The 27932-nt window shown below is 47.1% G+C and overlaps 2 protein-coding genes across 10 annotated transcripts in view; both read right to left on the bottom strand.

Annotated features, from left to right (window-relative positions):
- The window catches only part of Uvssa (UV stimulated scaffold protein A), a 39249-nt gene extending 35076 nt beyond the window's left edge, over positions 1–4173 (bottom strand). Inside the window, exons 1-3 of one of the 7 annotated variants that reach the window (XM_076545740.1) lie at positions 3958–4166; positions 3390–3489; positions 1468–1584 (exon numbers count right to left, since the gene is read on the bottom strand). In XM_076545740.1, coding sequence (XP_076401855.1) covers positions 1468–1584; positions 3390–3489; positions 3958–4144 — 404 coding nt within the window. In that variant the 5' untranslated portion in view covers positions 4145–4166. Of the gene's footprint in view, positions 1–1467; positions 1613–3389; positions 3490–3792 lie in introns of those variants that run through there. The other 6 variants (XM_076545742.1, XM_076545741.1, XM_076545744.1 and 3 more) reach the window with 6 other exon arrangements.
- A 5652-nt stretch (positions 4174–9825) lies between these two features.
- Maea (macrophage erythroblast attacher, E3 ubiquitin ligase) overlaps positions 9826–27932 on the bottom strand; it is a 42564-nt gene continuing 24457 nt past the window's right edge. For all 3 annotated transcript variants that reach the window (XM_006972893.3, XM_006972894.4, XM_076545751.1), the window contains 8 exons: positions 26610–26792; positions 24451–24654; positions 22051–22173; positions 17912–17988; positions 14784–14892; positions 12929–13062; positions 11369–11564; positions 9826–10853 (listed from right to left, as the gene is read on the bottom strand). In XM_006972893.3, the coding sequence (XP_006972955.1) occupies positions 10758–10853; positions 11369–11564; positions 12929–13062; positions 14784–14892; positions 17912–17988; positions 22051–22173; positions 24451–24654; positions 26610–26792 (1122 nt within the window). In that variant the 3' untranslated portion in view covers positions 9826–10757. The remainder of the gene's footprint in view (positions 10854–11368; positions 11565–12928; positions 13063–14783; positions 14893–17911; positions 17989–22050; positions 22174–24450; positions 24655–26609; positions 26793–27932) is intronic.

Below are 27932 nucleotides of genomic sequence, written 5' to 3' on the forward strand. Positions count from 1 at the left end.
GGTCCTCATGTTTATTCAGCAAGCACTTGGCCAGCTAAGACATCTCTCCAGCCCTTCATTACCTTTTTTATTTTTGTTCTGTTGGTATAAGATATATTCAATGATTACAATCTCATACTATTTTCCTTTTACTCTATTCCAACATTGGATTCCTTCTAATTTTTTAATAATAAAAAATTATTCTTTTGCATCTCAGATTCTCAATATATAACCATCAGTGTGGTTTCTTTTTCTTTTCCAAGCCTAAGGGACCTATCTCATTCCTAAACTCAAAAGTTAAGGTAAGGTTAGCTGTCCTACAAGGCTTGATGGCTCTCAAGATGCTAGCAACAGCCCAGGGGTGAGCTCACCTAATGTTCAAAGGGAAATGCTGGTTTGGGGTCAACAGGTTAAGACAAGTCCAAGACAGTATTTGAAGTATCTGGGGAAAGCTGCGTCCAGATGGCTCTCCTGGGCAAACACATGGTCATGGTTCTCCTGACTCCTGCCCTTTGGAGGCCTGTGTTGGTTATTTTTTTTGTCAGCTTGACACAAGCTCGGGCATCCAGGAAGAGGGAACCTCAACTGAGAAAATGCCTCCAGTAGACTGACCTAACGGCAAGTCATGTGGGAAGGCCCGACTCGTGGGTGATGTCACCCTGGGCAGGAGGTCCTGGGTTATATAAAGAAGCAAGCTGAGCTAGCTATGGAAGCAAGCCAGTAAGCAGCATTCCTCCACGGCTTCTGCTTCATTTCCTGCCTCCAGGTTCCTGCCTTGAGTTCCTGTCCTGATGGACTATAAGATGTAAGATGAAATAAACAATTCCTTTCCAGGTTACTTTGGCCATGGTGTTTATCACAGCAACAGGAAGCCAATGAGGTCAAGGCCATTGGCTGCAGTTATCATGTTACTCTTGTTTAGACACTGAATTTTTAATTTCTTTGTCTTCTCTAATTATTGTCACTTAAGACACAGCAATTTCAGACTCAACTGAGGAATCCAAATTCTCCTTCCCAGTCACTAAATAGTAGTTTTGTGGTCCCTCTTACACATCCTGAGATATCATGGAAGTAGTTAGAGAAGCTAGATGATCTTTTACTTAAAAAATCACTGTTGTGTGTTTGACTCATGATGTGTGTGTGGGTGTGCATTCCACAGCACATGTGTGGAGATAAAAGGACAACCCTATGGAGTGGGTTCTCTCCTCCCACCTTCACATGGGTGGAAGGATTAAACTCAGGTTGCCAGGCTCACATAGGAAGCACCTTTACCATCCTAACAGCTACCAGGTTACCATTCTTCAGCTTCCTTGCTTCCCTAAATGATTCCTAAAACCATAGACCTCAGGTGGAAAGTGAGGTCCAAAAGGCCTTGTATAAAGCTTACATAATTAAAATGCACCCCAGGGGGATTTATGATGCTAATGATGCATTGTATTAGTTACTTTTCTATTGCTGTGATAAGACACCACAATCAAGGAAACTTACAGAAGAAAGAGTTTACTGGGGCTTACAGTTTCAGAGGGTGAGTCCATGATCATCATGGTGGGAAGCATGGCAGCAGCAGGCAGGCAGAGTGCTGGAGCAGTAGCTGAGAGCTCACATCTTGAGACAACATGAAGCAGAAAGAAAGCTAACAAGGAATGGAACGGGCTTTTAAAACCTCAAAGTCCACCCCTCCTCCAACAAGGCCACACCTCCTAGCCCTTCCCAAACCATTCCACCAACTGGGGACCAAGCATTCAACTATATGAGCCATTCTCATTCAAACTACCACAGACATGGAATGCATGACTAGTAATGTAGAAATACAACAGACAGAGCAGGAAGAGCTCACAATAAGGTAACACAAGAGCCCAGCTCTTTGTATAGCAGGGATATTTGAGACATTAAACTTTCTCTCTTCTCTAGCCAGCTTCCTCCCTTGGAAAGGTATTTATTCTTAACAAATTCTCTTCCTTTACTTGCTACTATCCACATTTCTCTATTCAAGTCTTTGTTCTGAGACACAAAAATCTGGAACCCCTCCAGAGGTGTCCTCTGAACTCAGTGTCAGCAAGACAGCCCCAGGTGCATAGCCCCAGCCTCTTCTACAGGAAATGGAGTGAAAGGTCCTCATAGTCCTCGGGGTGGCTCCTCTTTCCTGTTATAACACCCTGTGTAAATCAGAGCTCAGAGTTTTTCTGGGGTGTGCAGCAAAACCAGGTCTGAACTAGAGGTTTTATTGAATGTAAACACTCTTATCACTTCATAAAGAATCACTTAAGTTTTTTTCCTTTTGTGACCAAGGCAAATGAAGGAATTTTGCTTCCTCACTAAATATGACTGCCTTAAGTGGTAAGGCAGGGCGCTTTCTTTGGAGGGACTAATAAGGATGAGAATAACTACCTTAAAGACAGGGAGAACACTGATGGCACATACCTCTGCACACAACCGAGCACTTGCTAAGCAGAGGCAGGAAGATCAGAAATTCACAGCCAGCCTTAGCTACACAGTAAGAGGCCAACCTGGGTTACTTAAGACTCTGTCTCAGATAACACAAAAAAGACAGGGAGAAGAGAGGTAGGGGTAGCTCAGTGGCACAGTCTGCTTATCAAGCTTGAGGCTGGGGGTTCATCCCTAGAGCGTGGGGGGGGGCACTCACTCAATCATGAATGCCTGACTCCAACAGTAAAAAAGATGCTCTACTTTTACTGAGATAGTATGATTGCTTTATAACATACAGAAATGGTCAGAGGCACCAAGCTTGGAACCTGTGCTACATTCTGGACCAATGTACACTGAGATTACAGCCCCAGGACTCTTTTTTTTTTTTTTTTTTTTTTTTCTGAGACAGGGTTTCTCGGTGGAGCTTTGGCGCCTTTCCTGGATCTTGCTCTATAGACCAGGCTGGCCTTGAACTTACAGAAATCCGCCCGGATCTGCCTCCCAGTGCTAGGATTAAAGGTGTGCGCGGCCGCCGCCGCTGCCGCAGCCGCCGCCGCCGCCGCCGGCAGCCCCAGAACTCTTTTAGCGCTTTTTTTCTTTTTCCTTTCGAGACAGGGTTTCTCTGTGTAGCTTTGCTCCTTTCCTAGGACTCACTCTGTAGCCCAGGCTGTCATCGAACTCAGAGATCTGCCTGGCTCTGCCTCCCGAGTGCTGAGATTAAAGGCGTGCGCCACCACCGCCCGGCTCTTTTAGTGCTTCTTTAGTTTCTGACACAGGGTCTCATCATGTAGCCTACCCTGGCCTGGAACTCATGATCCCCCTGCCTCCACCTCCCAACAGGCAAGTGCTTTAATGCCTCAGTGATCGAGTAACTCCTTTCCAGAAGGCAGGAGGTGGTAGAGATATACAAGAGGGCAGAAGGGTTCAAATGGTGTGGGTGCTCAGTGGGCCAGTTATTATACACGCTTAACCTAAATACATACTTGCAAATTTTCTTCAGTTCCTTCATTTTCTGAGCATTCAGCTGGGATTCTCCTGAAGTTGTGAGCTCCTCTATCAACTGTGAAAGTTTCTGATCCATATCTAGAAACGAGGGACGCAGAGATGCAGGGTTAACATCCAGTACCTAACAGTCTTGTTTTTTTTCAACAAAGCTTAATGGGGGACCTCCAAGTATTGGGGACTATGGCAGAGGCCCTAGCGTGTCTCTGTAGCCTCCCAGGCGAAGGAAGCTAGCTAGCTCATTATCACTGAAGACCATCAAGACCTTCGATGGTAATTAGCTAAGGTTCTGAAGATGACACTAACTCCGGCCGTCTATGGAGGCGGGGCGAGCCGGTCCTGGCTCTTGAAGGGGAAATGTCACTAAATTATACTCAAACTGGCCTTCGCAAGCTGGCGATACTCGCTCTCTGCAAGCGATAGCCTCTGGACAACTGCAGGGGCGACCGATCCGAGACGGTCACGACCCTCGGTGGGCTGCACTCGCTGCCTGACCCTCCGCCTCAGGAAACCTAGTACCAGCGTCCCGCTGCCCGATGTGACACGGACCGCCGGATGAGGCAGCTCGCTTCGCCCACCCTTTCCGGTGGAGGGAGCTCCCTGTCACCGGGCCCCAGAGCACGGAGGGCATAAATTCGCGAAGGCCCGCGACGCAGGAGCGGAAGTCATCGTGACGCGCGACGGGGCCGCCCTGGTCTCGCCCCTTCCAGACGAGGCCCCGGCCAGTTTCCGTCATTTGCCCGGGTGGCCCCACGGCGCAGGCGCGAGGACGCAGCAACGCGGTGACGCAGATGCGTTTCCAGGGGGCGGGGTAGTTCTAGAACTACGCGCGAGAAAAAGGAGGCGGGAGGGCGCAGCAAGTTCTTAAAGGGGAGGTGTCTCCGGGGCAGCGATCTGAAACAGGCGCAGAAAGAGGTTTTGGTCTGGGCATCAGTTCCTTGGCCACCAGGAGGCTCATGGCTTATGTACAGGCCCTGTACATCTGCTAAGAAAGCTCAGAAGGAAGTCTGGGCCAAGTCCGGTGGGGAGGGGTCGGCCAGCCCCCCTGACCGGGTCAGTTGTCCATCCCCGAGCCCCGGTCATCCTAGGAGGCACAGTTGCGAGGCTGCCCCGGGGTAGTGGTGGTTGCACCGATTGGAAATGTTAAAGTGTCAGTTCTGTCTCAGCGTAGAATGATTTTAAAGGATACAGAGGCTCACGGCTAGAGCTGCTTGCTCCCTTCCCTACATGTCCAGGTCACTGGCTCTTGCAGATCACGCAGCTTCAGCCATCAGCCAGCTCTCGGTTGCACAGACCCCGGCCACTCACTTCATCCCTCTCTCAATTCGCTCTGCTTTTTGGAGTCAGCCTCTCCTCTGTTAGCTCCTGCTTCACCCAGGAAAGTAGCGGCCTTCCATGTGTACCCTACCTTGAGCGGTTCTCCACTCACAGAGCCGACATTCAACAAGTGCGGTCCCCCCCCTCCCCCTCTAGCCTTAAGGACTGTATGCCTACTGCCCCACCCACCTACCCTGAATTTGGGCCAGTGACCAGAGTCAACTGGACTTTTCTTCTCACTTGTAGGAGGATCCGGCAACCCAACTTCAGAATATGTTCAGGATCTGAGCTCTTCCCACAGACTCGTGGCGACTGCCAGGTCCCCAGTCCCTGTCTGTATACTTAAGGGGTCACGATTGTGGTGCGGCTTCCTCACTTCACATGCTCACACAAAGATAAGCCAAAGATTTGCGCCCCCCCCCTCCCCCAAAAAACTGAAGAATGTCTTTAAGATAATAATAAAATAATAAATTTCATTTATTTATTGGGGGTTAGAAGGTGGGCCCTTTTGTGGAATCAGGACAACTTGTGAGAGCTAGTACTCTCCACCGAGTGGGTTCCACCACTCAAACCGAAGTTGCCAGGCTTGGTAAAGTGCCTTTACCAGCTGAGCCATCTCAGCCACTAGACTATCTTAAAGTAGGAACAGAAAAGGTACTGTCGAGCCAGACTTGCATACATGTGCAGCAAGGCATCCTTCAAAAGCTGAGCTTGCTGCAAACAGGAGCAAGCAGTTGCATGCCAGCATGTCACAGGGAGTCCCTTCTGAGAAGGAGATGATTCTAGATGCAGATTCCGAGCAACTGAAGAACTAACTAAATGATAAAGCCAATGAAATAATTTCAAATTTCTTTTATAAGCCACAGTTCAATAGGTTATGCAGTTTAATATTCAGGAAAAAATATGGCAAGTTACTCAAGTGACATGGAGGGGGAAAATGGTAGTATATATTCTAAGAGTTTTGTTCTTACATAAATTGGTATACTACTTAAAGGTACATTGTAATAAACAGTCACATATAATGGCATTTCAGTTAATGAGAGACCAAATGCAACACCTAATGACACAGCAGACTTTTAAGTATTCTGTGATCACAAAACAGTGTAACTGCCTAACGTCCCATGTCTCAGAACATATCACTACCATCAAGTGAACCCCAAAGGAAAAAAATAAATTAGATACAAGGCTGGAAGTGTGGCTTACGGATAGAGCATCTACTCAGCTCTAGATATGATCCCCGCGCCCCCCCCCACAAATGGGACATCATTAGTAAGACTGCAAAGATAAAATGGGATCAATTTAAAATAAAGTGGATACAGGTGAAAATGACAAAGAACAGAGAACAGAGTGGACAAACAGGAAAAAAGTAGCCGACAACAGACTTAAATCTAACAGAAGAGTCACATGTCAAAGACAGGCCTGGTGACACACCCTTTAGTCCCAGGACTGGACTTTAATTCTTATACTCGGGAGGCAAGGGCAGGTGGATCTTTCTAAGTTCAAGGCCAGCCTGGTCTATATAGTAAGTTCCATGACAGCCAGAGCTATTTATGGAGACCCTGTTACAACAAGAATGGCAAAAGTCTGTATGGGGGCCTTCATTGGTCCTCAGGCCAACAATTCAGAGAGGTGGCTTACCCCTCACACTGAGATTTTCATTCAATAACCTATTTGTTCTTTCCCCCACCTACACAGATACCTTCACTTAAAGTGTTTAAATGCTGATTTTGCTGTTCTTCCAGATGCTTTGCCAAACTCATAAGACACTCAGAGGCTAGTGTTAAATAATGGGACCTTTATACAAAGGGAGGGCAGGAGCTCTGAAACTTCACTGCCTTCCACTTGGCAGTGGAAGTGAGACTTGGTCTTGGGACTCAGCAACTATGAGGAAACTAAACAAGCCAGCAAGATCTGAAAACCAAAACCAAAACCATGTTTTTCTGCCAAAAAGAGCAATGTTGGGTAGAGCAGTTTTGAGTACAGCAGCATGGACTGGCGGCACTATTCTGAAATCTATCCCTCCACGATCCATGTAGCCCCCTCGACCACACTTTCATGTTCAAAGGGCCTGGGGGAGGTGGGTGGCTGGAGAGATGGCTCAGTAGTTAAAGGCACTTGCTTCTCTTGCAGAAAACCTGGGTTCAATTCAAACCCAACACTCACATGGGAATTGTGGCTCACAAGTGTAACTCTAGTTCCAAGGGATCTGATAACCTTTTCTGGCTTCTGTGGGCACTGTATGCATGTGGTACACATACATCCATATACACATACAGGCAAACACTCAATACGCGTAATTTTTTTTCCTAAAAAACGTCTTGGAGTGACACAGTTATCTATCAACTTTATAGGCTCCAATTTACCCAAATACATCCCTCAACCCTCAAACAGAATTCTCCAATGGTTGTGTACACAGTGTATTCCAGCACTATCACCCTTCCTGTTTTTTTTTTATTTTTTAATATTTTATTTTGTTACATGCATGTATGTGCACCATGTATGTACCTGGTACCCTAGGTTAGAAGGCATTGGATTCTCTGGAACTAGTCACAGATGGTTGTAAGCCACCGTGTAGGTGCTGGGAACCAAACTTGTGTGCTCTGCAAGAGCAAGTGCTCTTAATCACTGAGCCATCTCTTTAGCCTCCAACTCCACATTCTTTCATTTTTTAAAAATTTCTTTAATTTTATATACATAGGCCTATGGGTTTCAGACCCCCTGAAACAGTTGTGAGCTGCCATGTGGTTGCTGGGAATTGAACCCTGGTCCTCTGGAAGAGCAACCAGTACTCTTAACCACTGGGCCATCAGCCCCACATTGTTTTCTTATAGGGAGAAATATACAGTGTACTTAAAAGAGTGGGGAAGAATTACTCACCCACAGGATAAGCTTACGTCTTTTTTTCTAGTACTGATCTGGACCTCTAGGTCCATCTGCTGCTGACTCTTGTTCCTGGTGCTTTTGGGTGTTGCCATAAACTAAAGTACATTTGGCTCCAGTATCCACTAAAGCCCAAATTTTGCTTATTAGTAGGGACCAACAGACATGTAATTCAATGTGGGGCCTTCGACCACCCTGCAGGCAACATTGACCATCACGTTAAGGGTGCAGGTGAGATTTCCGTTTTGTGAGAGCTCCTACCTCCACAGCAGTGGGAATGCACTGGAGGAATGATACCTGAAGTTATTCTCTCTCTAGCTTTCATGTATGCATGGTGCGCGCGCGTGCGCACGCGCACACACACACACACACCCCTATACACATACAAAACTGTGGTGGTTTCAATGAGAATGGCCCTTACAGGCTCACATTTGAATGCTCAGTCTCCACTTGGAATTGTTCAGGAAGGATCAAGTGTGGCCTTTTTGGAAGAGGTGTGTCACCAGGGGTGGGTTTTGTTCTAAAAGCCCACACCATCCTTAGTTTTCTGCCTCATGGCTATTATCTCAAGAGGTCACCATTCAGTTACTGTTCCTGCACACCTGCCTGCTGCCATCCATGCCTTCCACTATGATGGTCATGGACCCTAATGCTCTGGAGCTGTGAGCCCTCAAATTAAATGCTTTCTTTTTTTTTTTCTTGGTTTTTTGAGACAGGGTTTCTCTGTGTAGCTTTGCGCCTTTCCTGGAACTCACTTGGTAGTCCAAGCTGGCCTCGAACTCACAGAGATCCGCCTGGCTCTGCCTCCCGAGTGCTGGAATTAAAGGCGTGTGCCACCACCGCCTGGCTAAATGCTTTCTTCTAAAGGCTGCCCCAGTCAGTGTCTTATCATAGCAATAAAAATAACCAGACAAAAACCTTCTATCAGTATCTTTATTTTGTCCTATTATCTATTCCCCCACCAAATCAGAGGCTAGCATGGAAAATGTCACCTGCATGTCCCTTCCCATGTGTTATTCCTCCCTCATGCAAACAAGTTCCTTTAAGGCAGACAGCTCAGCTTCGCCTGTATGACTTATCACCCAAAGCAGGAATCCTGCAACCGCCACTACGGCAGAGAGGCACGCCAACTTACACTACACAGAGAAAGCTAAGGCACAAGCAGACCAGAGAAAGAATTCCATTGAAGCCCTGCTTGATGAACCAATGAGTTTATTCGATTACTTACAGAACATGGGAGACTTTAAGGCAGCTACAGGACCAAGTGGTTCCCCATGTAACTGATAAGTGGCTAGAACACCCCAACTCCCTTATCTGTTTACCCTGTATAATCCTGGCGAGAGGAGAAGCCTCTGGACCTTGCCTCTTTCCCCAAGAGAATGTTAACATGCTTAATCACATAAAGGTCATTTGTGGATGACTGCAGCTACTCTAAGGACGATAATGGCCATACCAACCCAAAGGACAACTACATTGCAGGAAAGTACAGAAAAGAAGTGCTGACATCATTCTGCTACCACTTCTCACTGGTGCCATGGTAGAAATGGAAGGCCCCAGACAGGCTGTGGCTCCAGAATGAGTATAGAGGTGTCAACTGGTGCTAAGTCACAGAGACCCCCAAATAGAGCATAAGGTATCTCCAGAGAGCACTGGAAAGCAGTGAGTACCACAGGCAAAGTTTACCCCTGCCAGTTTGAACATGTGTTTGGCTTCATGGGCAGAACTGAGTGATGTGGCTAAGGCAGCTTCCATGCACGAAGAGTCAGGACTGCAGAGTTAAACAGAGAAGAGCAGACTATGTCCTGAGTGGTATGGAGAAGCGAAGAGAACACTCAGACACCTGCTTGCTGGTATCTACAGCTTGAACCCTTGCCCCAAGAGTGGCTCCTAAGATCCCAAGAACAGAGACAACAGGAATCACTATCACGATCCACTTTGGCTCTCCAAAAACCTGCAGTGCTCCAGCTCCAGGTGGGCTCTGGCTAGGCCAGCAGGAGTCAGCTGTTACTTTAGGCCTCTTGATATTTCTGCTCATTCCTCAGAAGAGCCCCTTGGAGGTTAGCAGGCTAAGTTGTGTATAGTGGATCAAGATAGATGTGCTGAGTCCTCTTTACTGTAGTGATAGGACAAACCCAGGTCCCATACAGGTGCTGCATGGTCTAATGGTTGGCAGGGTAAGCAGAAGAGATCTGATGTCTTAGAAACACCTCACACAAAAAATGAGAAATAGAAAGCTATTTTATTAACACGCTTTACATTTACAGTTCATTAGCTAATCAACATCAACATGCAAAAATAAGCGCTAGATACAAACCTCTACAATATGGTTTTGTGTGAATTACAATGGTTCATCTGTTTTGAAAACCCGTCAGTACTTATTTTAGCTCAACTATCAGTTTCTGTAATGAAAAGCATTTACACTCTAGGACTACGGAACCACCTGGCAAGGCCTCTGCAGAAACTCAGTCCAGTGGCTTTCCCGTGAATACATTCTCAAAGCAGGAGATAAGGCGGTGCTGGAAGGTGAGATACTGAACCTGTGCACAGACACAGCCCCAGACACCCTGGCCATGTGGGCGGAGCCTCCTCAAGTAGCAGCCCAGGAGTGTGTGGTGCATGGTGCTTTGGCAGCAGCTAGACAGTGAAGTCAGGAAAGGCCTCGGCACCATGTCACAAGTCACTGCAGCCAACCAGGCTGTGGCCAACACCTTGCCCAGGCTGTGGCCAACAGGAGTTGGCAAAGGACCAGCCTGCTCCTCAAGCTCCCCTGAGTCCCATCACTAGCAAAAGGAAGGAAATGGAGAAACACAGGGAAATAACCGATGAACCAATTCCTACTTCTGAGATGCTCTGATTTCCTTGGTGTTCAGGTCACACTGTAGAGAAGTTTCCTTTGAGAGGTGCAAGAACTTGCAGAGGCATCAGTCGACTTATGTTACAAAATCCTACCAATCAAACGCTGTTCTCAAGCACAGACTTGTTAAATCTCACTTCCTCTTTTTCTAAGAGTATTTGTTGTTGCTCACTGATCTTTGGTCGCAAGAAACAAATGCCGAGGCAGGCTGGGGTCTGGGGTCAGGGGTCAGGGTAGGAGGTATGGCTCCCACCCACCACAGCCTCTGGCCGGAGGCGTGCACATGGCAACGCAGGGCCTACATGATGTACACTTTCTCAGCCTGGGAGAAGTGGAAGACTTCTTTGGTTCTTGGGCAAACAACTTTATCATCTTGACGGATAGAGAGCAGAGACTGAAAAGCAAGACCAGAGTTATGCATTAAAATGAGAAAATCCCACACAAAGTAAGACTTGAATTAAGGTTCATTCCACAAAATAAGCTACCATAGAATAAACCAGCTAATCTTATTTTTTTTTAACTTTTAGACTTACGTGTATGAGTATTTTGCCTGTATGTATGTACATATGTGTGCCTGATGCTTTTTGAAAGTAGCAAAAGGTGTCATATCCCATGGAACTTGAGTTACTCATGGAACTGGAGTTATGGATAGTTGTAAGTTACCATGCAGATATTCAGAACCAAACCCAGGTCCTCTACGAGAGCAATCAATGCTCTTAACCACTGAGCTCTTAACCACTTCAGCCTCAAGCCATCTAATCCTACAAAGTCACTTGAAGGCACACCTGTCAAAGAAACCTGAAGTTGTCCAAATGTGGTACTACCCCAACCCTGGTGCCCCCTTACCCTCCACATAGCTGCCCTGCCCAGCCCAGCCTAGCCCACAGCCCTGATCACCCAGGCCCTCACATTGTAGCCATAGACATAGCCGTTAGGCAGCATCATGGGTGGGTTGTTCTCATTCATCACGTCACCAGAGATCTTGCAGACCAGGCGGGAGTTGGCACAGTGAGCCATGGGCAGGGGCTGCGCCAGTTTGTTCAGAGAGCGGCTGCACACAGGGCAGTCAGGGCTCTTGGAGCTGCCATCCTCCTTGTAGCACTGTCTGTAAACACTGTAAGGAAAGGCTGAACCAACAAGGTAAGCAACAAGGCAGGCATGTTGTGACCATTACTGTCTAGACACAGGGCATCCTTATGGCCACATAGGGACACCATGCAGAAAACAAATAGGGCTGTCTATCAACCAAGGGGAAAAGAATGCTATAGCCATACAGTAACAATGGTCACCAAGACCGGACTCAAAACAAGCAACTAGCATGGCCACCCAGGGGTACCTTGCACCCTTGCTGGTATTCTCACGCAAGAGTGAGACAGGGATGTTCTGGGTGACTGCCAGAAGGTGGTGGGCAAACACATGTTTACTCTCCACTGTCCACCAGAGACAGTGAGAAGATGGGCCCTGAGCCTCAGCTTGGAACACAGCACAAGAGGTATCAGCCATGATCCCCAAATAGCCACTACTTCGTGAGACAGCTGTCACACCCAGAATGGGGCAGAATGGGGTTGGCTACATGTAACAATCAGGCCAGGCACCCAAGGGACAGGGTTCAGCCAGAGTGGTAGGGTTTAGCCACACAATAGATACAGGTCATCCACATGAGTGAGTGAGTGAGTGAATGAGTGAGAGAGAGTGAGAGTGAGAGTGAGAGTGAGAGAGAGAGAGAGAGAGAGAGAGAGAGAGAGAGAGAGAGAGAGTGAGAGTGTGAGAGAGAGAGAGTGTGAGAGTGAGAGTGAGAGTGAGAGTGAGAGAGAGAGAGAGAGAGAGAGAGAGTGTGAGAGTGAGAGTGAGAGTGAGAGAGAGAGAGAGAGAGAGAGAGAGAGAGAGAGAGAGAGAGAGACACATGTCGGGGACAGACCCACAAGAGATGAAGTCAACCTGAGTTCTGACTACAGGAACCATACAAGGGATGGGAGTCAAACATACGTAGGAAGGTCAACCACACAAAGGACGAGAATCTACCATGGGGGCGGTGTGTGTGTGTGTGTGTGTGTGTGTGTGTGTGTGTGTGTGTGTGTGTGTGTGTCTGTCTGTCTGTCTGTCAGTCACAGGAAGGAATAGGTTAGCCATGCAAGGTAGAGTCATACAAAGGATGGGTCAGTCACCTGTAGGGTTTAGTATGCCAAATATAAACAAGGAGGGATCAGCCTTTCTTGTCTTTCTTAAGAAGGGAGGTTGTCCTTGCCAGAGCCATGACCATTATGAGTCAAGCTGAGAGGTCAAGCTGGCTGGACAGCTAGGGCTTAGGTCTTAAGGACTCCTGTATCCTTAAGTATCAGGTGCATGGCAACATTTGAGATGTAAAAGCCATGAAGAGTACACAGACCAAGGAAAGAAAACCAAGCTGCAGGCCCTAATCCCTCCCTCTCAACCTTTACCCCAGAGGACAAGGTAGAGCATGGAGGATACGGTGTCTTTATTGCCGAGAGCCCAGCCTGCAGGGTGAGGGTGAAGACGGAGCTGTTTCCTAGCTGGTGCAGTCGGTAGTTGTCATATCGGAACTGCTGGATCAGCATCCGCCACCGGGCTGGGTCCAGAAGGTCCTGAAAGACAATGGGCAAGTGCTGGGACCCTCCCCTGGCAGTTACTGGGAGGCCCAGCCAGTATATATGCCCCAACTGTATTACAAGACCCCTGCTGGCTTAATGTTCCAGAACACTCCCTGGTGTGTATCCTGTGGTCTTGCAGCTATAAAATAGAATCACAGACAATAAAAACTAAAGGGAGGTCACTCCAGAGAAGAAATGCTAGACAGACGATAACAGATGACCTCAGCTCGGAAGAACTATGCCTGGCTAATGTGTGTGTCTCAGACACAGATAAGGAATGCACATATACAAGAGCAAAGGAGGTAAAACTTGAGCATCATTAGGGTCACAACACACTTCACTTCACTCCCACCCTTTTATAAAAACACTGTTTTCAGTATTACTTCTATAAAAACAGTCTATGGAGGATTACGTCCTCAGGGTCCTTCTCCTGAGGCCAGCACACCACTTTCCTCTGAAGGAAGCTTCCTCTCTGTCTTCCTCACCAGTGCCCTGGTTCTTTCCTCCTTAATTTACAAAAGCCATTCTTTCAGTTCTCTTTTTTAGCTTGCTGTACCCTAAATTGCCTGGCTGCCCCCAAGACAAAGGTTTCCAGTATGATCTTGGTCTTTCTCTTTCAGGTCACCAAATTTCTGTCCCTGACAAGACTTGATAAGCTATCCCTTTCCCCTGCTGACCGTGACCCCATGAGTAAGTAGGCGTATCCCTGTGCTCACTGGTGGGACAAGAGGTATGTCCTACCCTCTCTGTACTATAAGTCCTCACATGAGATGGTTCATCTTCTAACTCAGATGCCTCAGGCCCAAACCAAACCTTCTCCAATGTAGTCAAGAGAGATTTATGACATCAGTTTAAAATGTGTTTAGACATTCTGACACTCTGGCCTCATGGCATTTCAATACATGATGTTTCATACCTCAAAGCTGGGAGCGTTTACTAGGGCTTAGAGCAAATCCAGCAACTCCAAAACTGGGTCTACTCAGGCATGCTGGCACTGTGTGTGAGGCTGCAGGGCAGACACAAAAGCCTCTGACAGAGACCAGCCTCAAGTCTATGAGCAAAGCAAGTACCTAATGCCTTCAGAGGTTGTAGCTTGATAAGGCCATACTGAACAGAGGTGAAAGTCATAGGAAGTCATAGGCTGCTTACTCAGGGTCAGGCACAGATACCACAATGTGGGGCTGAAGTTTGTACAAAGCTGTCTAAGCAATGGAGCCATGACCACATCCGCTCTCAGAACCTCTCTCACCACAGGCCAGTGATCAGGGGGCTGAAAACAACAGGACGGAACCAGGAAAAAGACCAGGAGCAGCCAAGGAAGGGCAAGATCACCACCATGACTAGACTCTAGTGCCCTTTAGACCCAGAACTCTGGCCTTACAGAAAAAGCAAGGAGGCCAGGGAGTATAGAGCAGGAGACAGGCTGTGGACATGGCAGGAGGACTACAGGAAGAGAACACTAAGGAAGGGTGGCAGGGTGTGGAGACCCAGAGTCTGGCAGGTTAAAGCCTTCTGACCTCTGCCCCAAACTTCGCACCAGCTGGATGGGAATAAACCGAGAAAAGCACAACTGGGTAGGACAAGCCATGAGGTTTGAAGAAGTAACGCCTGATGGGCTCTCAGGAGCTGGCCAGTACTCGCTAATCCACCCCAGTGGACCCCTGACTCCAAGGACCAGCAGGAACCTAGCTAATAGGGAGGGTCATGAACATTACCTTGTATGGGGAGATGTGTGTATCTGGCGGGAAGGCCAACATGCCCATGACCTGGCGGACCTCATCCAGCTGGCTTCCTTCAGCCTGACTGAAGTGCTTTCTTGCATGTCTGAAAAACAACATTTTGGCACATTTAAGTTTGTAATCCCCGCTTTTCAATAATCACTTAATCAATTCAGAGGTTAAAAGATAATTTGTGAGAGTTAGATAGTTCCTTCTACCATGTGGATCCCAGGGGTTACACTCAGGTTGCCAGGCTTGGAGGCAAGTGCCTTTACCTGCCCTGAATCTCCAATTTTAAGGGTCTGGACTAATAGGCCCTTCAGAGTCTGGCATAAAGGAATTCCATCCTAGAAGATGTGCTGGGTGGAGCCTGAGGGGGTCAAGATATCAGGAAATGGGTTCAATTAGTGCTAGAATTATTGCCTGGGCTCTCAAGTGATTCCAATTGTCCTGAGTGCTTACCTTTCAGGCCCAGGGACTTCCAGCCCAGCATTTTCAATTCTAAGTTGTTCGGAGCAATTCAGGCCCATAGACGGACTCCAAGGCTTACCTAGCCCATCATGTTCAAGCACACACACACTGTGGTCTTTTACATGGGATACACATGGCTGGTCCAGACCAGGGCCTATTTTACTCAGAAGGTCTGGGCAGCCAGGAGTATGGAACTCTCTTCTGCTGGCCACCAGCCCTAAAGATCTTAGGTTTTCTATCTTCCAACAAGGCCTCATTCAGTGTCATAGCTTCTACACCCCAAGTCCCTCCTGCAGAACCAGTCCCTCTAACCAGTGGCCAATGACACAGCAGAACCCATGGCACCAAGTCTTCATGTAGGTCAGTCCTGTGCTAAGTCTGGAAAAAGAGAGCTAGAAGGTCCTGGGAACCTGAGACAGCCTTGAGGTAAGTATGAGTATGTGTGGTTAGAGAGAGAATAAAGTTAGTAGACATTGTCACCAAGCAGCCCCCATGGAGTAGCAAGATGGCCACGAAGCCAAAGGAAGTGGGAAGCATGTACAGGTTTAGGATACAACCAACATAGCTTCCTACTCAACAGAAGCAGTGAGCCAAGACCAGTACCAGGCCTAGGACTCTGACATCCTAATCCCAGGGTAAAAAACCAATATTGCCTTAATGAACATCACAAACAGTATAAGAAAAACAAAACATAGTTTGGCTCCTCACTGTCTCCCAAGAGCTATGGTGAAAGCTTGGCTGTCAGTCTATGGCACGATCTGAGGTACCAGAAAGTTTAAAGGTGGAGCCCCCTGGAGTAAGTTAGGTCACATGGGTGTGTTCCTGGTGGCTGTGAATTCACAGCTGTGCTTCACTATATACTTCTGCCATCATGCTCTTCCTCCTCATCACAGCTGCCACACAATGGCACCCAGTGACAGAAAACACAAGCCAAAATGAGCTTGTTTGCCTTTGAAGCTGTGTGCCTCGGGTATACATACATCACAGGGACGAAACTGTCAACTGGTGTACAGTGACACCAACTTTTTCTTTAAAAACATCAATGTGAGACACCCAGAGCCCGACATACCTGAACCAACCATCAGCTCCCATAGGGTGAGGGGAGGGACAATCCTTTTAACACTGCAGAGACACAAGTCAAGTCTCGGGCATCAGGCACAGTGCCCCTTCCAAAACTCTACTTGTTCAGGAAGCTGAGGAAAGGACTGCTTAAGCTCAGGAGTTGGAACACTGGGCAGCAAAATGTTATCTTTTTTTGTGAGACAGGATCTTATTATATGTAGCCCTAAAGGACCTGGAATTTGCTATGTAGACCAGGCCTTGCCCAACTTCACAGGGATCCACTTTCCTCTACCTTCTAAGTACTAGGATTAGAGGAATCTATGACCACTCCTGGCATGACCAGGTCTCTTACAAAAGGCCTGGAAAGAAGGATATCAACAGAGGGCGCGCGCGCGCGCGCGCGCGCGCACACACACACACACACACACACACACACACACACACACACACACACACACGTAGGCACTGCATGCTTTCCCTTTACACTGTATGAGGCAAAGTGAAGTGACAGCAGCGAGTAAGGTCCGCAGCCAGCTCAATCATGCCTTGCCCTCACCTTTCCATGCTCCCAGAGAATAGCAGTCCTGGGTTCACTAAAAGCTAAGGCTGAGCTGGGCCTGCAGGACTCTGCTCCCCACTCAGGCTTCTCTGGTGGGACCCATCACTGCTGAGTCTCAGTCATCATAGACAGACACCTTCTGGAAGATATATTCCTTCAGTGCCTATACTAGGAGATGCTACCAGCTCAGCCCATGTCTAGGGGAGCAACAGGTCATGTTTTCACTGGTGTACCACATGGCCCTGGCCACAGTGTTCCTCCCTGCTCACACTCCAGAACTAATTGGGCAGGAGCCTTGGCAAAGCTGGAATTGGAGAACCTCAGCTATTAGAAAGAAGTTACTGTTCTAGCTTTGGCATACACTAACCAGACACCTGGTGGACACCAAGAAGGCTTCACAAAGCTGACTGAAAGCAAGTAGTTCAGGAGTGGAAACTGGCACACGGTACTCTCTGTGACACTCTAGGCAAAAAAGGGTGAGTCTTATGTTTGACGGCTAAAGACCCATAGGGGCCTGCCATATGGTCGGTCGGCCCTGTTCCCTGTACCCTTAGGGCAGAGATAGACCTCAGAAGCTCAGATATGCCTGCAGAAAGCCCTAAGGTATTCTTCCTGATGCAAGTACGCTCTCAGATGGCCAGGAAGAAAATAGACCAAGGAACTTTGAATTGTCCACTGGCCAGCCCCTTGGAGCATACTTACTACTTAAAGCTGATGATTATTTCCCAGTGGAAAAGATGAGACCCGGAGCCCTGATCATAGGTTGACATGGGTGGCTGGGATGCCAGTCTAGCTCACTTGACAGCTATGAGGGTCTGAACTGCCACATGAAATTGTCTGTGGAGCAGAGGACTTCAATCCCTGCCTTAGAACACAGAAATGTAGTTGGCATGTAGGATTGAAGCCATCAGACTAGAAGTGCCCCAACATGTGTGTTTCCCTCTCTATCACCCCACCAAGAGGATGTGGATAGGGGAATGGCACCTGCATGTCCTGTCCTAATGTAAGAAACCTTGTGTATGGCATATCCTACCTCACAGCATCCAGGCGTTTGTTCTGCCGGACAAGTTCAATGAACTCCTGAATCCTGAGGCTGAACTCCAGGCAGCTCTGAGGGCAAAGACAGACAGGGTTAGAAGGTGCCACCTGTCAGCAGTGCCATGGCCCAGGTGCCTGGGCACCAGGATCCATAGGTCCCACAAATTCTATCATCAAAACCCAGGGCCTCTCCATGGACACTGGGAAGCATGCTATGGCCAGAGCCTCTGTTCTGATATGCATCACATCAGAATCCTCTTCTGGTAGGACCAATGCATTATGCAGATGGTGAGCCCAATATCTGAAGACAGTCATGTGGCACTTGGATGGGCAGCAAACAAAGACTGTCATTAGCTCCCAGAGTACATGGAGTAAGGTTAAGAAACTGTATGAGGAAACCCTGACAACTCCCTGGAGGGTTTTCCAGGGCCCTATAGTCAAGGTCCTATTGTCTATGAATACCGTAAAGCAATCTTCCTCTGAACATGTTTCCTTTAGCTGCGCCACCACCGCCCTGCGAGTATAATTAATATCTTGAATGTAATTCATGCCACTGATTAATGGTTACAATTGCAAATATTATGTGTGTATGAAATTGAAAACAGCGATGGTGGCGCATGACTTTAATCCCAGCACTCGGGAGGCAGAGCCAGACGGATCTCTGTGAGTTCGAGGCCAGCCTGGTCTCCAAAGTAAGTTCCAGGAAAGGCGCAAAGCTACACAGAGAAACCCTGTCTCAAAAAAACAAAAAACAAACAAACAAAACAAAACAAAAAAAGAGGAATTAATTGTCTCAAAAAAAAGTTTCCTCCCTACCACCTCCACCAGGTTTCAACTCAGCACATTCCTCGTCTATACTGTAAGTCATGCTGCCGGAGATGGTGAAAGCTCTGGAAAACTTTCCACAAGCTGTTGATCTAGGACTGATTGATACCTGGTGGAAGGAGACAGTGTCTCAAGTGGGTGTGAGGTAGCAAGGAGGTGGCACTTCAAGGTGCTGACAGGGAACACTAAGAAAACAACAGAAGATGGAAGGCTGAAGCGACGAGAAGGGTTCCAGGCAGAAACAGGGATAGTATAAAGGCCCTGGGACATAAGGAATAAAACCCCTGGAGCAGCAAGTCCAAGGAAGCTAATGTTCCTGTCAGGACTCTAAGGTCCAGGCTGGTGGGGATCAGATGAGAACGGATGGTCCATGAATGGCAGAAACTCTAAGACTTGCTGTTGTTAAGGGAGATCTGAGATCAGCACTGCAGTGGCTCTTGGGGATATTGGTAGATGCTTCTACATAGAAGCCTAAAGCTGACTCTGAAACCAGCACTACAATCCAGTGCAGTTCCTATGACTGGCAGGAAGATTAACTGCTAGCATCTTACACAGAAAGCATCTTTCTATGCAAGTACTAATCTAAAGATCCCCAGGTACCAGGCAGTAGAGCACTCACCCAGCATGTACAGAGTCACCTGTAAAACCAGCATCTAGGAGGCTGAGGCAAGGTCTCAGTAAATTGAGGTTAGCCTGGGCTACATTGCAAGGCAATGTCCCGCTAAAAGCTACTCAAAACTTTCAGCATAGCCTCAGGACACAAAACACTTCCTGCCAGAAACAGGAATGAGGACATGAAAAACTAGTCTGAGACTATTCATCACAAGCCACTGATTCCAGATAATCCATATTACAACAGCACAGGCTTCACATGGCAAGTCAATCATTCATGAACATTTAGGACTCAAACTCAATTCTCCAGTGCCGCATCTTTTCCCACCTAGCCTCCCCTGTCTACCCAATCCCCACGGCCCATCTCAATGGAACCCCAGCAAAGAATACTCCAGAGCCAGTTGTCCTGACCCTATTCCACCAACACAATGTAACCAGACCTATATAACTCTGTGTAGGGACAGGAAGATGACAGGGATGTCCACTTCCTCTGATCCCTGCACTGTACCCTCTGCACCCAGGCTGAGGGCCAAACAGGCTGGAAACACAGTACAATCCAAGCCAGAGCAGGAGCTGTCCTGACTGAGTGGCAGGTAGCAAGCTTGATATGATCAGGAAAAGACAGGATACCCCAAGGCTCTCCAGAAGCAGCCTGGCCCCACTGATAATGGAGAGGTATGTGGGTGCTCTGCTCCCTTTAAAGCCAGAAAGGCAGGAATTGAAGATGAATCTGCACACTGGAGTCCCATGAAGTTGCAGAGTAACATTGTTCCTTCTGTAGTTGGTGGGCACCAGTGGGATGTTTAAAGGCAGGATGAAGGCACTGTATAGGTACTGAAGGAAAATGAAAACGCCGAGACAGGGTTTCTCTGTGTTAACAGCTCTAGCTGTCCTGTAGACAGCTTTGTAGACTCACTTTGTAGACCAGGCTGGCCTTGAACTCAAACTCCCAGAGATCCACCTGCCTCGGCCTCCTGAGTGCTAGGATCAAAGGTGTGTGCCACCACCTCCCAGTGAAAAGTTTTGTTACATAAAACATATACCTTAAATGTGTTTTTATTATTTAGGAGCAATATTCTTTAACAATTAACTTTCAAACACCTTACCAATACACAGACGTGCCTGTTTGCTATGCAAATTAATCCTCTAGAACATACATCTACCAATTCATATAGTAGGATGACTGGCCACCCTGCTCACTCTGCAGCAGCTGGCGACTGAATTTACCACTCTGTGTGACTTCTAGACACAAGGCCTCTAGGTTGTTCTTTCAATGTCCTGTCAAGTCTAGAGACCTAAGCTAATTTACAGATCTTATCTTGGTGCCCTGGTATACGGTATTTCCAATTTAGTGAAACTCGGTCTGAGATGCTTCTCTTCCCATCCAAATTAGTGTGTCTGATCTGTGGGACCTTAGTGCAGTGTGGCTCCTCCACTATTTCTCTGATGGCAGGGGAGAGCATGTGTGCATGTGCACAATTGAGTGATACAGATATTATAATGTGATGTGATAGGCAAGCCTGTCATTAGGCACCTTCACAGTGTTTCTGGACAAATGCTAACATTCCCCTCTACCTCTCTTCGTAGACACTAAGGCAATGCTCACCTACTCAGCATTCAATCAGCACCTCAATTTCTCAGGTTCTGCCTACCCAGAGTGTCCATCCCTGGTCCACATGGAGCACTCATAGTAAATTCAGCAAGCCTGTAGGCACACTGCCTAGAGAGGTCAAAGCTTGGGAGATCACCTCATGGAAGAGACAAAAGTCCAGTGTTCTTTCTCTGGGAGGGAGTGAAAGTGGGAATGAGTAGGCCAGACTTACATATCAATTCTCACTTTCCTTTTAGAGGTTCCATACCATGGTCCTCACTGGTGGCTCTACTTTTTTGTTCCATCTTTGCCTCGTGCTCACTTTGGCAGCCCTGAATGGCAGAGTGTCACTCTTGGCTGGTGACTACACGCACTTCAACAAACTCAACCAGATGGATTAAAGCAGCATTCAGTTTAGAAAACAGAAAATACAGCTCCTCTGGTGGAAGCAGGGGCTGGCTGTTGATGAACACTAACACATTTCTGCTACAAAGCCCTAGGATAACACTTTTCAGTGGGCATATTTAAGTTCTGTGGCCTGTGTTTTACTTTTAAAGAATGCTTTAAAAGTACAAAGTGGCCGGGCGGTGGTGGCGCACGCCTTTAATCCCAGCACTCGGGAGGCAGAGCCAGGCGGATCTCTGTGAGTTCGAGGCCAGCCTGGTCTACCAAGTGAGTTCCAGGAAAGGCGCAAAGCTACACAGAGAAACCCTGTCTCGAAAAACCAAAAAAAAAAAAAAAAAAAAAAAGTACAAAGTGGGTAATCAGTAGAACATCACATCCCAGATTTCTGCAGTCCCTATCTGACTGAGTGGGGGATTCTAAGTGCAGTAGGTGTGAACATGCTGCATGTATGATGATGGGATTCCATACTTCACTCTAGAACCAAACCAACCCAATATGCTACTCTTCAGGGTTTTGACCTAGAGGTGAACCCCACCCCAAACCCAACAACTCAATTTTACAAACCAAAACCAACCCAAAAGGCTGCAAGCAGGTAAAGGCATGATGGTACTGGGTAGGTGGAACAGCTTCCACCCAACTTTGGCCTCTCCTCCAATAGAGACTCATCCCCACCAGAAGCCCAACTGGGAAAGCCCACACACCTTCATCTTCCGGAGTCGGGACTTGTTATCATGGCACCAGGCAAGGCAGGTGGCTGTCTCACGCCTCTCCAAGGACTCCTCCACTTCTTTGGCTGTCAGGAACATCTCGATATTCACAAGGTCCTTAGAGGAAGGGGCAGCTCAGGTCACAACATGCCTGTGGCCTACAAGCAGGGGCAACTGGTTTCTACCCTCTTCACCCCAGCCTCCCATCCTGAGTTTAGGCTCAGCCATAGTGCAGCCCTGCCTCCAGTCCAACCTGTCTAGGGCACTGTTCATAGACAAGTACCCAGGGAATAAGATTCTAGGGAGCAGAAATGGTCCACAATGACTGGGAAGCTTACATATGGCAGATGTCAAATGGTTAAGGGAACCAGTCTACTGGTTAGGGGAACCAGAGCCATCCTGTTGTAATAAAAAAAAGTCAACAAGGATCATAAGCACTGGACTATACAGACATACTTGGACTGGCTCCCAGCACAGGGTACAGGCACTCTGTAGTTAATGTGGTCAATTTGATGAGATTTAGAATGACCATGGAAATTAATCTCTGGGCATATCTGTAAGGGCTTACCTAGATTAGACTAAGTAAATTTTAGAGGTGGGAAAATTCATCTTAAATGTGGGTTGTACTATTCCATTCATCTTAAATGTGGGTTGTACTATTCCAAGGGCTGGGGGTCTCAAGACTAAACACAGAGTGCAAACTGAGCACCAGCAGTCCTCTCTATTTCCTGACTGTGCACACACATAAACAGCTGTCTCCTGCTTCTGCTGCCATGCCTTCTCTGGCATGATGGTCTATCTTCTGTAATGCTAAGACAAACGAAACCTTCCTTTATTAATTGCTTCTGTCAGGCATTTTGTTGCAGCAACAACAAAGTAACTAACAACACCCCAACCAAACCCCCACAGAGCACAGCCTCCTTCAAGCCCTCAGCACAGGACACAATGCCCCCACAGTGCCTGTGTGTAGGTGTGTGTGGAGGGGTTGTAATACAACTCTCTCCAGTGCCTGTGCTCTTTGAAAAGGGCCAAGGACAGAAAATCTGCTGAGCTCTAGAGGGCTCATACAAGGTCAGGGCCTCTTTATATCAAAGGGTCCAGCAAGATTAGCAAGAATGAGTGGCTGGGACAATGAGATGTATACACATTATGAGAAAAGCAGGGAAGCTAACTGAAGAAAATGGAAATTTCTTTAAATTTTAAAAATCACACTGATTTATATATTAGTGGGCAGATATCCAGAGGTTGGAAAACGACTTACGGGAACTGGTTCTCTCTTCCCACCATGTAATTCACAGGAATCACAATTAGTTAAGTTTTGGCAACAAGTGTCTTTACTTGCTGAACCATCTCTTTAGCCTGAAAACCTAATTTCAAAAGTGAAATTTCTTTCCTATCTGGGATGTACTCCAACAAAACAAATTAATAAAAAAGTTTCTCAACTAACAAGGAGAATAACAGCACAAAACAACTGATAATTCCTAGGTGAGCCATGTACAGTATGCTCTGGTCAGGATCTATAGGGACCTGATGTTCCTCCTGCCAAGCCCCACGACAATGGTCCTAGTTAGCATCACATCCCAAGCACTGAACACCACACATACAGGGACAATGACCAGAGAAGGGAGAAAGGAGTTGAAATTATGGGAAGCTCCTTCCAGAGATGTGACTGGGCAGGGCATGTGGAGCTAGCTACTGAACATGGTGTAGACACAGCCTTTAAGTAAAAGAAATCATAGTAAGACTCCTACTTTTCCTATTTCAAGATAAACAACTATAAGAAGCAGACTAGAGCTAATACCAATGCAATTAAAACCAATGGCCTGGATGGTGTGAGATAGCACAGCTGGGAAAAGATGCTTGCCACCAAGCCTGACAACCTGAGTTCAATCTCCATGACTCACATGGCAGAAAGAGAAAACTGACCCCCAAAAGTTGCCCTCTAACTTCCACACGTGTGGTGACAAGCATGTGCATACCCCCGAGATAAATTTAATAAAAATTTAAAAATAATAATGGCTTATAAGAAAAAAAATGGGACAACCTATGGGTTCAGTGATACACTCTGGTGGCCAAGCACAGGCTGGGTATTCAATGTCTAGTGGCAGTGGCTATAACCACTGGTCAGGGGCAAGAAGGCAGCAACACTTTTCCTGGCTATATGGGCATGTCACTGACTCCAGGGAGTTCTGTCAAGAATACCAATCTTCTGGCCTCCTCAGGCACCACAAGGCCAGGAAATTTAAGTTCAGGTGCAAGTTCAAGTTGGCTAAAAGCAAGTTCATTGTATCCTGTGATCTTCAGTGACTATCGGGGCACCATAACAGGTGGGAACAGGAGGGAATGTGATGGTGCTCACACCTAAGCAGGGGACTAAGAATTCAAAGTGCCCACCTCAATGCCACTCTGGCGAGCCAACTTCACAGCTGTGTTGTAGTAGCCACAGCGCAGCAGATGCTCTACCATCATTCGGTCCATGCGCTTCCGTTTCCACATGCTGGCTGCTGCTGGCTGGTCACTGCTGTGTTCCTTGAGGTGCTCAATCCTACGCTTGCAGAGTTTGGCGCTCTCATCCTCAGCCTGGATGGACTCTACTGCCTAAGTCACAGCAAACACATGAGATGATTCGTCCCAGGACCCACCATCAGCCACGGAAACATGTGCATGTACCACCTCTTTTGTATGCTCGCAAGAAGACAAGCAAGGAAAGGTAAAAGCTGAGGATGTGTTGGACGATATGATAGAAATAAAAGAAATCAGGTTCTACATTTGTTTGGGGTGCATTTGTGCAAGACAGTAATTCCTGAGAGGGGCATGACACTCTACCCACTACTTCATGTGCTTGCTGAGTATATTTGAGGCCCTATTTCCCCCAAAAAGGCCTAAAATGCATGTGTATCTTTTTTTGGTTTAAGCTACACTGTCAGATGCTTAAAATGTGAAATCTGTTGTATTTTCCTTGTCTTATTATTTACTATAAAGTGACTCTAATAATATTACTTTGAGATAGGGTCCAACTACACAGCTTTAGCTGGCCTAGAGCTTGCTATATAGACCAGGCTGTCCTCAAACTCACAAAAATCCTTCTGGCTCTGCCTCCTGAATGTGGAGATTAAAAGTATGTGTCACCATGTTTGGACTTTTAAATACTTTATAATTTTTTGTTAGGTTTTTTTCTTTTCTGTCTTTGTTTTTGTGAGACAGGGTTTCTCTATGTAGCCCTGGCTGTCCTGGAACTAGTTCTGTAGACCAGACTGGCCTTGAACTCACAGAGATCCATTTGCCTCTGCCTCCTAAGTGCTGGGATTAAAGGCACGAGCCACCCCACCTCCCAAGCTAAACAGATATATATATATATATATATATATACCCAATTTTGTTCAAAATTAAATCCTACGTAGCTCAACCTACACTGCCCAACATGGCTGCTACCACCCCGTGTATCACTGGATTACTGGAAGGTCAGTGACACAGAGGAACCACACCTATGTCATTGCGAGTAAATTCTCATAGCCATGGAGCTAACAGCTAAATGTGAGACACCACAAGCCAGGGCCCCGCTGGCTTTCTGTCCCTGCTTCCAGGTTGGCTTCTGGGCTACATTTCTGTTGGGAGTGGGCTTTTGCTTGGCTCCTGTTAGGGCTGATCTCAGCAGAGCTCTTCAGTCTCACCATGTGACACATCAGGGAAGTTTATCTTCACTGTGTCATGTGGGTTTATGAGCCACTGTTATTCTCCCTGTCCTTTCTCTGGCCCTTCTCTGGGCTCTGACAACCATGTCAGAAATCCATGATCTCTCATGTGCTTGCCTTTCTGTCTGCTGTATTCTAGACAACTTCTTTAGAAGCACTTTTCCGTCTTGGTACTCTACCACTGAGTACTACCAGCAGCCTGGTTATTATTTGTTTGTGACATAGTCTCACTCTATAGCCCTGGCCAGCCTGGAGCTTGGTATGTAGACGAGGCTGGCCTTGAACTCAGAGACTTCCTGCCTCTTCTTCCCAAGTGTTGGAATTAAAGGTGTGTGCAACCATGTCCAGTCCTGGTTACTATTTTTTAAAATATATTTTCCCTGATTATTTTTAAAACTCTAAATAATTTTTGTATGTTCTGTTCCTGCAGGTTTTCAAGGTTTTTTTGGCCCACTTTTCCGGGCTTCCAAAGTCATCTGTCACATGACCTCTTGTGCTCAGACAATGCTCCTAGGCAGGTGCAGTCCTTGGACTTTTCTTATATCTGACCCCGATCCGTGACTGGGACTGGTGATTCTCTTCTGCTGCTTGAGCTCTCTAACCCCTTTGGGAGGATGCTTTGAAGGACTATTCAAATCTATTCAAATCTTTAAAGGGTCATCCGCAGTGGCTAGGTCATTCTGACAGCCCCAGGAAGTTCTGGGGTGAAACATCAGTCTCTGGAAGCCCTAGCTTCCTCATGGGTGGGGCTTAGGACACTTTCAGTTCTCTTTCCAGCAGCATGAGTGAGGCCTGGACACCCTACCCACAGTTGGCCTCCATCTTCATCTCCCAGCTAGGGCCCATTCCCAGAGGACAAACCTTCCTCTTGAGGACACTCAGCTTCTCCACCACACCATCCAGTAGGCTGACCACAGAGTCCACAGCTGGGCAACTACTCAAGGTTTTCTCAAGCTCAGCAACCACCATGGTGACGTGGCTGGTCTCCCGATCAATGTTTTTCTGGGCAGCTCGGAAGCGTTTATTCAGTGTCTCATAGGGCACCTAGACAAGAAAAAGCAGAAAAAAAACCTCAGCCCTGACCTTCAATGCACGGATATGTCCGAGGCACAGCACATGGGCCTCCTTTACATCCAGCAAAGGCAGCCTAAGACCTTCAGCTCTCAAAAAAATTCACAGTACCCTGGACCAGGACTCACAAAGCATGATGACTATAGACATGGTCCAGAGCCTGGAAGGGAGAATGACACTAAGATACATGCTGCCCTGGTCTTTGAATAATGCTGAGCCACAATCTTTTCACAAAAAAGAAAAAACAGACAAAACAACAAAGGTTTTTTTTGTTTTTTTTTTTTTTTAATCTAGAAAAACAAACAGTTTAAAAAGTGACCAAAAATAAGATGAGAGAAAGGGGCTTCCCATTCAGCTAGTGGGGAACTGGAGGTGAGGACCACACTGGGCAGTCAGGATGGATCCAAAAAGCTTCGTATTGTTCAGGTTAATATGAAGTCATCATATTTCATGTGGAATTACAAATCAACATTAACATTTCTCCTCCATGAAAAAATATTATATCCTAATTGTAAACAACAACAACACCCATTTCCTACAGAAAAATTACAAAGTAATTGTCAAGTCACTGATTTTCTGCCTTTCCAGAGAATCACCATCACACTTGTCTCTCATTTCCTGGCCCATAACTGCGGACATAACACATTAAGCTGTGCCTGAGCACCATGTCCCACTCTTTGGCAGGCTAAGCTACAGACATGGCTCCTATCTCGACTCTCAGTACTGCTAGTATTAACTTTGCTGTCACAGCAAACTCACCTGTGAAATTTTTTTTTTTCTTTTTTGAGACAAGGTTTCTGTGTGTACTGGCTGACCTGAAACTCTATGGACCAGGCTGGAACTCAGAGATCCACCTACTTCTGCCTCCACAGTGCTGGAATTAAAGGTGTGTACCACTACACTCAATACCCAGCTTACCTGTGATCTTAAACCCATTCAGCAACATGGTCAGACTCAAGGGGGCTCTGTACCCCTCAACATGAGGCAGGCATGGACCCTGCATCAGTCAGCCACTGAGCTTATGGTGAGGCCTGATAAAGGCAGGAAAGTAAACAGAGAGACCGAGACATGGCTCACCTTGAAACCTAGGCTTCTTGAGAGTAGGGACTGTGA

Source organism: Peromyscus maniculatus, chromosome 10 (assembly GCF_049852395.1).
Source record: "Peromyscus maniculatus bairdii isolate BWxNUB_F1_BW_parent chromosome 10, HU_Pman_BW_mat_3.1, whole genome shotgun sequence".
NCBI classification, from domain to species: domain Eukaryota; kingdom Metazoa; phylum Chordata; class Mammalia; order Rodentia; family Cricetidae; genus Peromyscus; species Peromyscus maniculatus.